Source organism: Ammodytes marinus, assembly GCF_949987685.1.
Source record: "Ammodytes marinus genome assembly, chromosome: 23".
Classification (NCBI taxonomy): domain Eukaryota; kingdom Metazoa; phylum Chordata; class Actinopteri; order Uranoscopiformes; family Ammodytidae; genus Ammodytes; species Ammodytes marinus.
In genome coordinates, this window is record NC_137227.1 from 1,412,187 (window position 1) to 1,427,549 (window position 15,363).

The following is a 15,363-nucleotide window of genomic DNA, read 5'->3' on the forward strand; positions in this document are numbered from 1 at the left end:
AAGTGTACGAGTGAAGATGTCAGATAAATTGTGTCTGAACAGGGTTTTTTTTTAAACCAAAAATGGGAAAACTGTCACGTTTTCACCGTGTAAAGTGCCCCTAAAGAGCCAGATATTTTTCTCTGGAGTTGGTGGAGACCAAAAAGGAGCAACAAGAAAAGTGAATATTTGGTTTTAAATTAATTCGGTTAACAGAAACAGGTCTCTAAATGAAATCTAATATCACGTAAGGTTGCGTCTTATCAAGGTGATTATGTATCATTGTTGCTTGTGGTCAAACAAATCAATTGATACAGGTCTAAAGGACAGAAAATAAATAAATTATTTTTTGAATTTCTTCCTTGCTGCTGTTTTTCTTACTTTCTAAAGGGCTTACATCCGAACTGAGGAGATCTTTTTCAGCCTCCTCCTCTGACCCTGAAGACATCCCAAGACTGTCACAACTGGAGCAAATCAGTGCAAACAGTCCTTAGAGAAATCCTATGGAGCGCCTGTAAACAACTCATTGGTGGTCTGATTGTTTGCGTATTTGAGAATAAGGAGAAAGAGAGTCTTTCCTTTTTGAATGTTTGCAGCTCAATGAGCCAAAAACCTACATTATTTTGAAATAATCAATACAATAGCTTTTTTTAAGCCTGGGTAAAATTTACAATTTTGCAGCTCTGAAGGTTATTGTAAAAATATATAACTGACACAATAACTCCTCCCCATACTTCCCCTCATATTCACTCGGTTTGAAATGTGTATCTGTGTTTCCCAGAATCCAATGAATAGTCACTTCCCAGGTCGCGTCTATTATTAGCCAATCCATTTCCTTCTTCTTGCCTGTCAATTGTCACATTTTCATGAAACAAATCAACAACCACTTAGAAACTGGACTCTTTAAATCCTTAGAGGTTGGGTCATGCTCATCTGCCACTGAGTTATGCATTGTTTAGCTAGCGAAGCTCTCATTGCAAGTGTATCGTTAAATAAAGAAACGTCTGTGAGGGGAAACCAATAGTAGAGCGTTGCCACAGTGGGAGCAGGACAAGGAAGTCTCTAGGGTTCAATCTCAACCTGTTTAGACAGTGAAGGGTTGCATTCACTGGCACTTGACCAGAACCTTTCAAGGTACTAATGTTCCACTACCCCACCACACACACACACTCACACACACACTTACAATTAGCACTTAGAGCATTTAAATGCACACACAAAAAACACACAATAAGCCAGCATCTAAAAGTGAACCAGCATTTCCTTATAGATGCACCCTGTTGATGCAGATTTAACATGCATGATTAAAACAGGTACACATGGGTGCACACACACACAACCGACCCACCACCCACGGCCACACACACACACACACACACACACACATATACGCACGCACACATATACGCACACACACACACATGCACACACACACACACACACACACACACACACACACACACACACACACACACACACACATGAGCAAACTTGGCTGTCTTTGGCCCACCATTGTTCACTGGCGCTGAGGCATTGCCGGGCTAAGTGAGGGGCCCTGATGGATACCTACCAGACTCAGACCACCAATAAAGGTGTGAGAGAGGAGGCCAACGAGAGTAAAAGGAGGAATATTGAATAGGGGACCAGAAGATGGCGGAAGATAGCACAATATATAAAATCCCAAGGGAGTGGCGAGGAATAGGAGCGACAATCTATTGTCCCATGCATTCAAATGCACAGGTGTGTGTACGGCTCCACTGATTGAGTGGTATAGTTGCAATAACAGTTTTAGCTAAACATTCCATTCACCCATAATTCATAAAGATGAGCACCAAAAGCATACAAACCTTTTTAAATGCTCCGTCACAATGTAAAAGCCCTATATTAAAAAGCTCTGATGAAATCCATTTTAATAATGGCTGAATAGCTTATTTAAACAGTCTTTTGAAACAGCACAAATGAACGCTAATGTTGCTACATGTCTATTGGATGTGTAAGTCGGCAATTGTTTGATAACATATTTGCTATAACAATTCCATAGGACATAATTGTTCTGTTTTCAGCTTGTTGCATGACAAATCAATACACAATAAAATAAAAATAAAATACCTTTGGAACTTTTTAGAAAAGTGTAGGTATCTCGGGCAAAAGTTGTCCCTTAAGTAAGAGAATTATTTCAACTTTAGCATGTACGCAGCCTTTTAAATATTGAAGCTAATATTGAAGCTTTACTTTAAATAAGTGGCACAAATACAGTGGATAAACTAGTGACAATATTTCCCTTTCAAAATCTAGTGGAGTAGAAGTGTTTAAACTTGAGTGAATGTGTTGGTGTCACCCATGCTAACATGATTTGCCACTTACACACAAGATAACAGTTTTTTCTTGTGTCAGAGGTGTGATTTTTTAAATTCTAAATGTCACCCTTTTGTCAAAACGGCACAGATTTGTATTGTGCAATAAGACTCTACACTTTTCAATGTGAATATTCTTTTGCACCTGGAGGCAAGCCGCTAATCTGATCTCCAGAGGAAGGTGTGTGTGAGAAAACGTTGCCGTGGGATGCAGCAGACGAAGGCGTAAAGAGACTGATGCTCCAGGCAGTGTGAACAGAGACTTCCAGGCCAACAGCACAGCGCCAGTCGACATCCCCTGGCACAAAAATTAAAAAACAAACAGGCAAAACCATCATGAAAGTTCTACTAAAAGCAAAGTTTAAACTGATCTGCGCTGAGGCCACAAGCGTAAAAAAAAGTAAATTGACTCTGTGTTGTTTTGTTTTGTTGTTTCTTCTCTCCAGAAAACTTTGAATAATGAAGTGTTCGTAACATGAGAGTGGAGAGATTGCATTCATGTGAAGGGAAATCAAAATAGTTGAATCCGTTGGGTTCATACAGCTTTTTAAGAATAAAATTAAAGCATTTATCTTCCAGCACTTTCGAGATTAAAGTTCAACTTTTTGAAGGACCCTGAAGCTTTGAATATATGGGGAAAAAACATGCTCATGATTTGAAACATTGCCCTATCAGTATTCATATAATGTACTGTATATTAACAATCGCCCATTAAAGCTATTGAAGAAAAACATAGGGGAGAACGGGGTAATCTGAGCCACTTTTTACATTTGCTCCCCTCTAAGCGAGCTAAAATGATTTATCACTCAAATTTACACATTTCCCATTAATTCAGGATGTTTCCTAGAAATGGGCATCAGCAGAATTTTTTCAAGACAAAGGGCAGTGAAAATATGATTGTTTTAAAAAAAAGTTGTCATGTGGCTCACTTTACCCCAGCTGTGGGGTAAACTGATCTTTTTCCACTCTGAAACTACCATAACAACACATATTGTAACAGTAAGAATCCTGAAAGCTAGCCACACATTCCAGAACTAATGTAGGACTAGTGAAATAATGATGGGGTTTGGTCAATTAAGCAAAGCACATTTTCTAAACACTTGAAAGTAACTCTGAACAAAATCAAATACAACATATTCAAAAGGTTTTAATAAGATTCAAATGAAAGATAGAACCAGTTAGATTAGAACAGTCTGGGGACCCTTAGAGCTACACAGGACCCTTAGAGCTAGCTAGTGTCTGGGGGTCAAAGCATAGGAAAATCAGAACCAGCGAGAACAGCCTGGGACTCAACTGGATTATAACATCAGCCTGTCATACTCTACAACTAGGCCTATTCTACATTCCAGCCCTGAAGGTTACAGGGAAAGATGAGAAGGTGCTCTTTCCGTGTGGTTGTCCCAGGTCATCTTCCTGGTGTATTTCCTTGGCATGATGGCTTTTCTACAATGTGTAATATTACATTAAAATATGTTTAAGACTAAACTTAACTTGTGCCTCATGGTGGGGGAAAGTGAGACAGTGGCTCACTTTCCCCCACAGCATTTGGCTCACTTTCCCCCACCACCACAATTTGAGAAAAATCTACCTCTCTTAGCATTTCAGGCTAATCTTCAGTTATCAGCATCACATGGTTTCATATGTTGGTAGTTCATCAACACGTATGATAGAAGATTTTCTACGTGAATACATTTGCTTTGGCACAACAGTTGATTAAGTTGACAGCAAGAACATTTACTTTTACATGCAAAATACCTATTTTGGTGAAAAAAACATGCTTACCACAGCACCATGAGGTCCTCTCTTTCAGGGCCATGGGGAAATGAGAGGGGCTTGAAAACATATATCTCACATGACCACAAATGTTTTCCGTTGCCTAGATACAGGGGGTGGCTCACATTACCCGATGCCTCAGATTGCCCCGTTCTCCCCTATGTATTTTCCATACAAATATTAATTTAAAATAGAATAAGCACTAAAAACCAATATAAAGAGGTGTATTATATGTGTCCTGTACGGTATTAATTTATCAGGCTGATTTTACTGGGAAGAAAACATCCATTCTTTTTTATTATTAAATATTTGTTAAAAGTAAATGAACTAAACATTCTCAATAAAAACGAGTGTGCTACTTGAGCCCAATTTAGTATAATTTGTTGATTATAATTTTCAATTATATTTAATCATAATATGACCAAGTCAGCATGAAGGTAAAAAAACATAGCAACCATCAAACAACCTGAATGCCTGATCATAGGTGGCCAATCACCCGTCAGCGGTTAAGTGGAGGCTACTGTGTGGCACTTGAGTGACAACAAGGGTGTGAGGTGACAGATGAGTAGGTAAACACACGGGGTCAAGAGAGGGAAACTGGTTGTTACTTGAGTGCTGCATTTTCAGAAAAACAATGCCACAAGCTTGAAACGTTAAGGGGTCTGAAAAGTTTTTGTTTTGTTTTTTTGTTTCATTTATTTATTGGGTTTTCAATTTTTTTTTACAGCAATAACACAAACAAAGAACAACTGTCTCCGGGCTCGATTCAAATCAAAATACATCACACAAAAAACAATAAGCTTTCTATTCTGAAACGTTTTTGATTGTATTTTCACCATGTTGTGCATTAGAAGACTTGTAGCTGTAAACTGTGGGCCAAATATCTAGGAAGTAGACCTATTTGGATAAAAGGTTTCAGCGGTATAATATAATATGAAATCTGAATGCACAAAATGTCTTGACTATTTAGCAAGTCCAGATGCCATGTTTAACTTTGAATGACGTGCTTCACATCCTCTGCCCTACCTCCTAACCTTCTTTCTCCTCCTTCCCTCCATCTCTCTGACAGCGTGAGACATAATCAGGGTTTTGTGAGATTACGCAGTAGATTAGCAGCCACCTCGTCTTCCGATAAGAAAAGCTTACAGTGCTGATAAAGCCCTGTCCTAGGAGGGCACACGGCTGTGATTAAATGCCATATCTGACAGGAGCAGATCTGTTAAGAACACAATTAAGACACTGTCTAGGGCCTATCTGCTCTAACTCCCACTTGTCCCTAGTAATCCCTTGGTTTATGTCTTGGAGGTGCAGAGGTTGACTAAGAACAGATCACCTGTGCAACACCGTGGAACTGCTGGAGGTATTCAGAGAAAAGGCACAATGCTAGACTTGCACCGTCTTGTAGAATTGCGTATAGCGGAATGACACAAAGCTAGTTGATAGAAGATGACCTTGACTCCAGGTGAAACTGAAGTGGTTTGAAGGCACTTTAAAATGAGCCTGGTAGTAATCCTATGTTCCAGAGATGAATAGAAGAGGCAGTACATGTGTATATATAAAACAATGGCTTTTATCCATAATTCCATTTATAGATGCGGTTTTTTTAAAACTGCTATTTCAGTCCTATTTTCCTCCTCTGGATTATTAGAAGTAATACTCAAACAGGTTCCCCTTTTAAGAGCTCAATCTATATAGTGACACACATTTACACAGGGTTTTCAGCGCCATGCTGCTTCGGTGTGAGAAAAAAAAAAGCGTCATGTGAGTCCGCACAGCAATCGGCATCACCAGCATTTGTTTACTCTTCATGGCCAAGGCATTTTATTGTTGATGGATGCATTTCCATTTCTCACATTTATCTTTAGGTTCCTGCACAGCTGGAGGAGTGAGTTTGTACCGACCCCTATCTATCAAGGGCCCATAACTTTGCGGAACATCTTTCTGCAAATAGCTGCAGACTCGCTTCTCAAAACCCCTTTTTTTATTATTGAGAGGCTTTTGTTACCACAAAATGCCTGCACACACATAAGGACAGATTAGGTTTTGTGAATATGTGTACATGCATGATAGTAATGGGGAAGGTGGGCAGGAATGCTGCTGATAAGACACATCACTTAAGGACCGATGCAGCTGGCATCTGTGCAAAGATGGGTTTAAAAAAAAGAAAGTACCATCTGTCTCGTACCATCAGTTTTGCTTTTTTTTTAAACTACCGACCCGCACTTGTGGTAAGAATTGCTATTACTGACTAATACTAGCTAGGTCTGCAACAAATCGTAGTGTATTATACCATAAGCAGTTTTCTGTGCCTCGGCTGTAGCATTCATTATCTTAAAACACCACAAGGGGGTTGAGTGCTTCCATGCAAGCCCTGTTTAACCCACATCTATTATTCATAGCAAGGACAACATTTAACATCTTAAATATAATCTGGAAAACAAAAAACATATCACTCAAGACAAACTTAAAATCTTCAACTCAAATGTCAAATCCACTCTACTTTACAGATCCGAAACCTGGAAGACAACCACCGACATACTCAACAAACTACAGACATTCAGCAACCGCTGTCTACGACGCCTCCTGGGAATCTATTGGCCCAACACCATCTCAAATGCCAACCTGTGGGAACTCACCAAACAAGAACCAATAGAGACCCAAATCAGGAGGAGAAAATGGGAGTGGATAGGCCACACACTCAGAAGAAAACACAAATCAATTAGAAAGCAGGCCCTAATGTGGAACCCACAAGGCAGGAGAAAGAGGGGAAGACCTAGAGCCACCTGGAGAAGAACCACAGAGCAGGAGATGAAGACGAAAGGGCTGACATGGCAACAACTAGATTGGATGGCACAAGATCAAAGAAGATGGAGGGGTTTCATTGATGGCCTATGTTCCCTAGGGAACTTAAAGGCCTAAGTAAGTAAGTAGTATCTAGACAGTTAGTGGTGGAGTCAGAACTACGGGGAGACCAGTAGCCACTGATGCCTTTCTCTTACATTTACACTTGATTAAGAACTATCTAATAGACAAGGTTATCATTATTGAATAACCATTTAAATGTGTTTATGCATTAACATAAAAAAATCTACACATAGTACACAAACGCATTAGCATTGTAAATTAAAAGAAAGTCCCAGACGGCAGTGTGCAAACGTGCAATTGCATGTCTTACAATGCTTGAGTTATGCATCCTCCACGGTGACCTCCACTGTGTTTGTCACAGTATGCTTCATAGTAATAACGGTAAGGCAATCTGTTGCCTGTAACCAGATCCTCTTTTAGATGGGAGTGAAATGAAAGAAACATGTGACAAGGTGTGATTAGTTCTCCGCCAATCTCATGCGCTGCTTGTTGACAGATGGGTCTTTTGTCAAGGTAATTTGTTCAACAGAATAACCAGGTAGATAATTACCTGTTGCTTTTAGTGGCTCTTAAGGGCCATTGTTGTGTTAAGAAAACACATCCTAACAGTGAATATTCATTGCTCAGTAGGGGAACCAAGGGAGGTCATTGTATGGAACTGACCTGAGGCCACATGTTTTTCTTTCCGTCTTTGTAGAAAGCTTGGCTCCTTATTAGCTCCTCATTCAAAACAAAGTGCACCTTTTTATTAAATACATTATAAAGCAGAAAATAAATCTTGATGCCAATTTGAATGTTCTTCTCCCTGATCGAAACTTCTGTAAGTGAATACTTTAAGTCAATTAAAAATGATGATGCCTAAATAATCTAAGTGTATGTGTACTTTACCTATTGCCCAAATAACACAATAACTGTTTACCATTTGTAACTGATAAACATAATACAAGTTTAGGTAAAGTAAAATCCACCCAGTCCTGCAAAAAAAGAAGAAAACATTCTGAAAGTGCATAAAAAAGTTCTGGTCATGCATGGTATAGGCCTCAACTTGTTTTCTTAAACGGCAGCTGCATATAGGTTCAATTGCATCAGATTACACCACTATTCAGGCGGGATGCAAATAAACATGATAGGTTATTAAGAGAGGCAGGAGCGGAAAGGGGCGTGACTATATACTATTGTATTTCATGTCAAAGGCTGCACCTGGATTGGAGTGGAGAGACACTTAAAACGGCGCAGTGGAGAGAGACAGCTAGTCAGTCAGTCAGTCAGTCAGTGAGAGAGAGAGAGGGCCACGATTACACTTAAATAACTTGTATTGGACGCTCAGACTTAATTGTAGGCTATACTCGCACTCTTCAGGCAAATGGACAGCAGCAGGATCAGACCGTTGGGCCTCGGTGGTGGCTTGCAGGTGCCCCACTCGCTCATGCGCGCCCCGCCTCTCTTCCTCCGGGCCTGCAATCCGGCGCTGGAGAGGGGATACCCGCGCACCCCGAAGTGCGCCCGGTGCAGGAACCACGGCGTGGTGTCGGCGCTCAAAGGCCACAAGCGCTTCTGCCGCTGGCGGGACTGCGTGTGCGCAAAGTGCACGCTGATCGCGGAGAGGCAGCGCGTGATGGCCGCGCAGGTGGCGCTCCGGAGGCAGCAGGCCCAGGAGGAGAGCGAGGCCCGCGAGCTCAGGATCTTGTACCCCGGCTCAGGAATCGGCGGGGAGACGGGCATGTGTCAGGGGTCACCCGTTGGCAACATAGTGCCAGCAGCTACCAGTAACACTCCGAATGTTTCCACTTTCGATGTTTTTGGAGCAGAGAACCAGAAAGATGGTAAGTTTAACTGAACATGTACAATGCATCTTTGTACCTATTTCTGTCAAAAAGTAAGTTTAAATCATTAAATTGCGTATCATTAGTTTAGTTTATTAGTTTAGTTGTCAGGGACCATGTATAAAAAAAAAACTTTGATCTCAGAGAGAAAAGATGCCCTGTTCCAGATGTTCAGCCCATGCAGATCAATGCAGAAAAAAAGCATTCAATAGGCTACGTTAAAACATTAACATACATATCATAATATCACAATTCACATAGCCTATACACATGAAATAGCCATTTGCCTTTTAAGGATTAAAACCATTAAAATACAAATAAGAAACTCACTACTTAACTAAACTAAAGCGAGCATGATGGGTTATTTACAATACACTTCTTGATCTGGTGTGAAAACAAGTAGAATTCTGCATACACTTTGTTCCATTATTGTGTTGCTAGGAGGACTGACCAAAGGCAGATCCTCTTTTAGGGGCTCCCCCCCCCAGTGGTGAACCTTATGGTTATACAGGTGGCTTCAGAACAGAGCTGGACAAGTCCATCATTTATTTGAATTCACAATTACAGTTACATTTAGGTTAGAGTACAATATTATTGACTTAACAATTTTCTGAGTATCGTACTGCATTGTTTTAAGCAATTTAGTACGTCCAGCTTGGATACAGATAGTCAAATAGTTTTTAACCATTGCTTTTTTTCCTCTTTCGTTTTCCCTCGTTTCAGACGACAAGCTGAGCAAGTACAACTTTTACAATGGACTCATGGGTCGGCCTCTCTTTGCACCCCACCACCCCGCGCGGCTAGCCTCTCCCCCTAGTGACAAGAGGGAGCATCTGTCTCCACCTCCACACAAGGACAGCCCTACTCCATACCATGAGGACAGCGCCTCCAGCCCATCCCCGGGGTTGGAGCACATGGAGAGTCCACAGAGGTCCCTCTCCCCCTCCGATCCAGATTCTGGCAGCGAATCAGAGAGAGCCAACAACAAGCACTACCGGGGCGTTGACCGAGACCCCACTGACATCATGGCCAAGATCTTCCCCCATCAGAAACGAGACACCTTGGAGTCAATGGTGAGAACGTGCAAAGGGGACATCGTCAGATCCATTGAACTGGCCTTGAGCTCCAAAATAGACTCAGATAGCTTGTCTCATCATCAAACAAACGCACCCAGGCCTCCCGTTGTTGGGTTGCCCGGAGGCGCCCTCAGTGCTCTGGGGAACAACAAGTCTTCTTCTGCCTTCTCCCCACTTCACATGCCAACCACTGTTGCTGGGGGAGACAGTCTGTACGGGTTCAGCAGCCCCCGCCTCGGAGTGAGCCCCCTAAGGCTGGCGTATTCCTCTGCAAACGGTGGCATGGCAGGTTTCATGTCCCCATACATGGCATCCGGACTGATGCCAATGTTTCCACTTCGTCCCCCCATGGACTCCTATTCCTTCCCCGGCATGTTTCGAGATCTTTCTTACCTTCAGAGCAAGGAGTCCCTATGCAGTACAGGTCTTTACACACGGCTCAACAGTGAAAAATGACAATTTTAGGAAAAGAAAATGGACGCATAATATTTTCTTTTTAACATTTAGTTAATCGTAATATTGTAAACTGGTATTCAGATGTAGCCTATACTTTAGAATTGCCCCTTCAAGTACCTTAAAGTATGCATTCAGACATTTTCCTTTCTTGAACTTTTTTTGAATTGTATTTTGTAAAGATTGTTTATTATTAATAAAGCTATCACAAGGTGAAATGTGCTCTTGTTTCATGTGCTGTTGTGCTATTTTCTTCCCATGATTTAATTTAAAAAAATATTTACAATTTTGTGAGACTATTTACATAGTAATAGTATGTTACATACAATTGGTTATGTGTCAGTCACGACTGTGCAGTAAATGATGGGAAAATTAATTTATACAAGACAAAATAACAGGATCATCTTTGCACCACTCTGCACCAGTGTGACCATGTATCATAAGACTAAAGGTTGTGATCAGGGCCATGACACACAATGATCCTGATAGCATCAGGTGTAAAGCAGGGAAGGGCCGAGGTGAAGGTATACAGACGAGGAGAGAATAGAAGCCGGTGGTGAGTGACAGTCATAGATATGTGCAACAGTGTTTGGTGTTTCACATTTAGCCTAATGTTTTTATAGCCTACGCAAACATTGCGGTATTCTGAAAATGACAAGATTAGGGCTATAACCGTCCTAATTACATTGAATAATTAAGGTTATACACACACGTAAGCTTACTAAACAACACAGGTTAAAACAGCACTACATTTGGCTGAATTATAAAAGCCAGAAGTGGTCAAATAAAGAGCCGTTTGGTAGCCTAAAAGGCGATCTCCTTGGTGAGCAGAGCTGAGCCAAATGATCTGATAAAAAGAGCCGGAATTCCGATCGCCAGTTATATCCTATAGATAGGATTTCTACCTCTACCAAGTCTGTTATGAAAAATCCAATAATTCTACACACTGCACCTCTAAACAACCAGGTGCATGGTGCCTTTGATACAATGTTATTATGCTACTCTGCCCTGCTAGTAGCCTATGCTACAAAAGAGGGGGCATATGGTCACACACTATACATGAAATGGAAGGATCCCCGACGAGCAATTCTTTAAAACTAGAAGACATGACATTTATTCAAAATGACAAACACATTGAGCAAAAACGTCCAAGAAAGTCTAAAAAAACAACGCGTGTATCAAGTTTGTTTCTGGCTACGCCTCTACAAACCGTTCTCACTCACGATTGGTCGAAGACATTAAACGCAGCTCGGATGAAAACCAATAGGAAGCGCCAGAAGCGTCACGAGACCGTATGTTTGAGGAAGCCCGAGACATGGCCAGCTTTAAATCTAAATGTTGCATGATGAATATGAGTTTGAAAGACCTCTGAGCGGGGTTTTCTCTTTTTTTGCTAGTCAGGAGGGTGACAGTTTACAATTCTGCTGCCCGACATGCGCTTGCACATTATTATCGCTGTTGTCTTTTGGCGTGGCTTCGTTGACTCGCGGAAAATAAGAGGGATATCCTCGTCCTGTAAGTCAACCGTCCCCCTTATTCTAGCTAGCTCGATGCTAAAGCAGCTAGCATCATGTTTGTAAATAACACTGTGTTGTCACGTGCTGTGACAATAAAAGCTTATCGCCTTCAACAGTGACAACATGTCGCGAGTCATTATGAGGCTGTCATCACCACATACAGTGTGTAACGACAGCGCTGCGTTTACAGTTGGTTCAGGATGGTAGCAATAATACCAGACCTCATTTTTATATAGCATTTCTTAATCGACTGGTCATACTAGACTGTTTCAGTGAAATAAATACTATGGATGCGAAATGTTGCTCCAAGTTAACCCCCTTTTATTTCGATACATTTCAAGCAGTTTTTAAGGCCACCAATAAGGCTAAGCGTCACTCTAACACGTTTTAAACTCTAACAGACAAGCGGTTCTACAGGGAGAGGAAGTCCTTTCTGTGCATCGACGGCTCGAAAATCATCCCCTTTGAGCAGGTGAATGATGACTACTGCGACTGCGAAGACGGCTCGGATGAACCAGGTGAAACAAGTTAACCAGTAGGCACGTCTCTCTCTCTCTCTCTCTCTCTCTCTCTCTCCCTCTCTCTCTGTCTGTGTCTGTGTCTCTGCGTTCCAAATCGCCTACTTTGTGCCATTACAGTACTACATGAATCATGCTGGTTTACATACTATACACAATGAAATTGGATGCATTTGGCATCCAGGTGTTTTTAGCTTACTGCATTTGATAAGGAGACAAAGAGGTCAGAAGAACCCTGACATCTTGGTGCCATGACAACAGTCTCAATCTCAATTAAACTAAACTAAGGAGCTTATTGTGGAGTAGGCTACAGGAAGCACTCACTGGCCCACTGAATCTCTGTTAGTGGGAAAACAATCTTTGACTTGACAGTCCATGTGGTATTCACATTCAAGTAAGGGTGCTGTCAGCAGTGGAACCACAAGCCAGATCTAGAGTTACCGTTCGGTACCAAAACAAACCATACCGCACCAAACCGAACTGTACTGCTTAGTGGAAATGAGGCATGATATACTTTTCATCTTTTAGGAGCCTATGCAACAGCCACTGTTCATGCATAATAAAGAGTGTTGATGAGATGAGGTTGTTTCCTAGAGTTAGTCCATTATTTCCCATTGACCTCCACCCTTGCCCTTGGTCTAGGCACCTCCGCCTGTCCTAATGGCCGCTTCTACTGCACCAACCTGGGTTTCCGCCCGCACTACATCCCATCATCGCGAGTCAACGACGGCATCTGTGGTAAGGCTGCTTCTAAATTAATCGCATTATATCGGATGAAATGATAAGCTCCCTAGAAGTGACTGTATAGATGTGTAGATTTTCGGGAAGCTCTTTCTCTTATTTTGGCGATCCAGCATGCACTGTAAACACTTTGCTTTTGACATTTCCGCCCCCTCCCCTCCCTTCCTGAAAACCCAACTTCGTTGTGATTGGTTACCTTCCTTCCGGAACACTTTCAGTAGCGGGAGGTGCGAGCATGGACCTATAAGGGCGCAAGGCAGACGCGAGTAGGAAACGGTAGGAAAGTGGCAGCATTACCATACATGGAAACATCCGCGTGGTGACGACACCAAGTTACATGCGACGTCACGAAGTTACAAAGCGTCAAGCCGCTTTGAAGACGTGACTTCTCGACTGGCTAGAATAGTGTCTCGTGCTCTGCACAGACACCCCAGACGGTAAGCAGGGAATACGTCGAAATGCATGTACATCATTATTTGATAATCTAGTATGGTTAAACATGACTATAAATCATCATAACAACGTTTATAGGTCATAAAAGTCAAAAAGTATCATAGGTCCGCTTTAATAAATCTGTTTGAAGTGAGGCGATGGATCAACAAGGACAACCAGGACAGAACTGCAAGGAAAAAAAACACTATCTTATTTGTAATATATTGTGACTTTTTCACCTCATAGGTTTCAATCAAACTAATTTACTCATCTTTTTCTTTAAACAGGTTCAAATTTGTCTTTGTACTGACTGCAAACATGGATAGGAATTTATATTTTACATGATGCCAAAAAGCTGACATGTTTGTGTACAAACTATCACTCCTTATGCAGTACAATTAAACAGATGAAGTAGACAAAGCAAACACCATGGCTCTCTAACAAACACAACCCAGTGTGCATACAGTCTCATCTTCCCTTAAGAAACAATGTGTCCTTTTGCTCAAGGATTTTCTCCAATCTTTCTTGTCAAATCTGCCAAACTTTATTCCTTATCAGGTAGTGTTTTCCCCTTCTTATCCACCTTTGTTCACCAGTAGCTCTCCACTTTTCAATTCAAGCAATACATTCTATTGTCGACCTCTACTCTCCGTCACCAGCACATCTAGCAGCTTTAAACAGCATGCAACCATCGGGTATACAGAAGACTTAAAGGAATAAAGAATGAAATTGCAGTAGTTGAATGCTTTCTTTAATATCCTCCTGCATGCCTTTCCACACCTTCCCTCCTTCCTTGAATGGAGGCGCTTAATTGCTAACCCGTCGTTATCTTTACCTCTCTCAACTGGCTTTCCCATTCTGGAGCTGTAAGGCTCTTGCTCTGGTGCTCACCAACGGGATTCTGGGTAACTGAGAACCATCACACTGTGCCCACCTCTCTTTGGTGAAACATCTGAGCAAAAGTGGTTGATCTCAAGAGACCCTCTGAGAGAGAGAGAGAGAGAGAGAGAGAGAGAGAGAGAGAGAGAGAGAGAGAGAGAGAGAGAGAGAGAGAGAGAGAGAGAGAGAGAGAGAGAGAGAGAGAGAGAGAGAGAGAGAGAGAGAGAGAGAGGAGAGAGAGAGAGAGAGAGGAGAGAGAGAGAGAGAGAGAGAGAGAGAGAGAGAGAGAGAGAGAGAGAGAGAGAGAGAGAGAGAGAGAGAGGTGTCGTGTGCAGTCAAATATCTAATGTTCGTTTAGGATGAAAAGTGACTGGCTAGAATCAACAATATCTGCCCTTGAACATACATTTGTGAGTTTTGTCAGTACTACAATAGGTGTAACAGCCAGGTGTAGCATTTAGTGGGTGCTATTGGTCAGAATATTGCTATGCTAATATCAACCTTACACAAGGATTATCCAGGGTACATCATTTTGGATAATAACTAACAATTATTTCATTATCAATTAAAGGAGTATTCACATATTTCCAGTTTTGCAGAGAGTTGGGGTTAGAAGATTTTTGTTTGTTTGTGTGTTGAAAATAGCTGAGATAGCAACTTGTTTAACCCTCTGGGGTCTACGGCCGCGCCGGGGCTTAAGATACTGTTTATTTGTGTCTATTGCCACATGTTGATCACACCTCAACCCGCTGATAATGTTGAATGCTGTTCTGTTTTCTCTTGTATGTGTCCGGTGCCAGATTGCTGCGATGCTTCTGATGAATACAACAGCCACGCTCGCTGCCAGAACACGTGCTGGTCAGTGGAATTCAAAAACTGAGATTCAATATTCATCAAATTTCACATGCAGATTTTGTCTCGAAAGCATTGGCATTGCTTAAGAAATGGATGTT

The 15,363-nt window shown here is 41.6% G+C and overlaps 2 protein-coding genes across 3 annotated transcripts in view; both read left to right on the forward strand.

Annotated features, from left to right (window-relative positions):
* Nucleotides 1-8,334: 8,334 nt before the first annotated feature.
* Nucleotides 8,335-10,326, forward strand: LOC307269594 (doublesex- and mab-3-related transcription factor A1-like; the record flags this gene model as incomplete). Its single annotated transcript, XM_080052588.1, has 2 exons — nt 8,335-8,794; nt 9,518-10,326. 2 exons carry the CDS (start codon nt 8,335-8,337, stop codon nt 10,324-10,326), a joined length of 1,269 nt encoding a protein of 422 aa, XP_079908714.1.
* A 1,358-nt stretch (nt 10,327-11,684) lies between these two features.
* LOC307269558 (glucosidase 2 subunit beta-like) overlaps nt 11,685-15,363 on the forward strand; it is a 159,413-nt gene continuing 155,734 nt past the window's right edge. For both annotated transcript variants that reach the window (XM_080052538.1, XM_080052539.1), the window contains exons 1-4: nt 11,685-11,838; nt 12,242-12,358; nt 13,001-13,096; nt 15,211-15,268. In XM_080052538.1, coding sequence (XP_079908664.1) covers nt 11,757-11,838; nt 12,242-12,358; nt 13,001-13,096; nt 15,211-15,268 — 353 coding nt within the window. In that variant the 5' untranslated portion in view covers nt 11,685-11,756. The remainder of the gene's footprint in view (nt 11,839-12,241; nt 12,359-13,000; nt 13,097-15,210; nt 15,269-15,363) is intronic.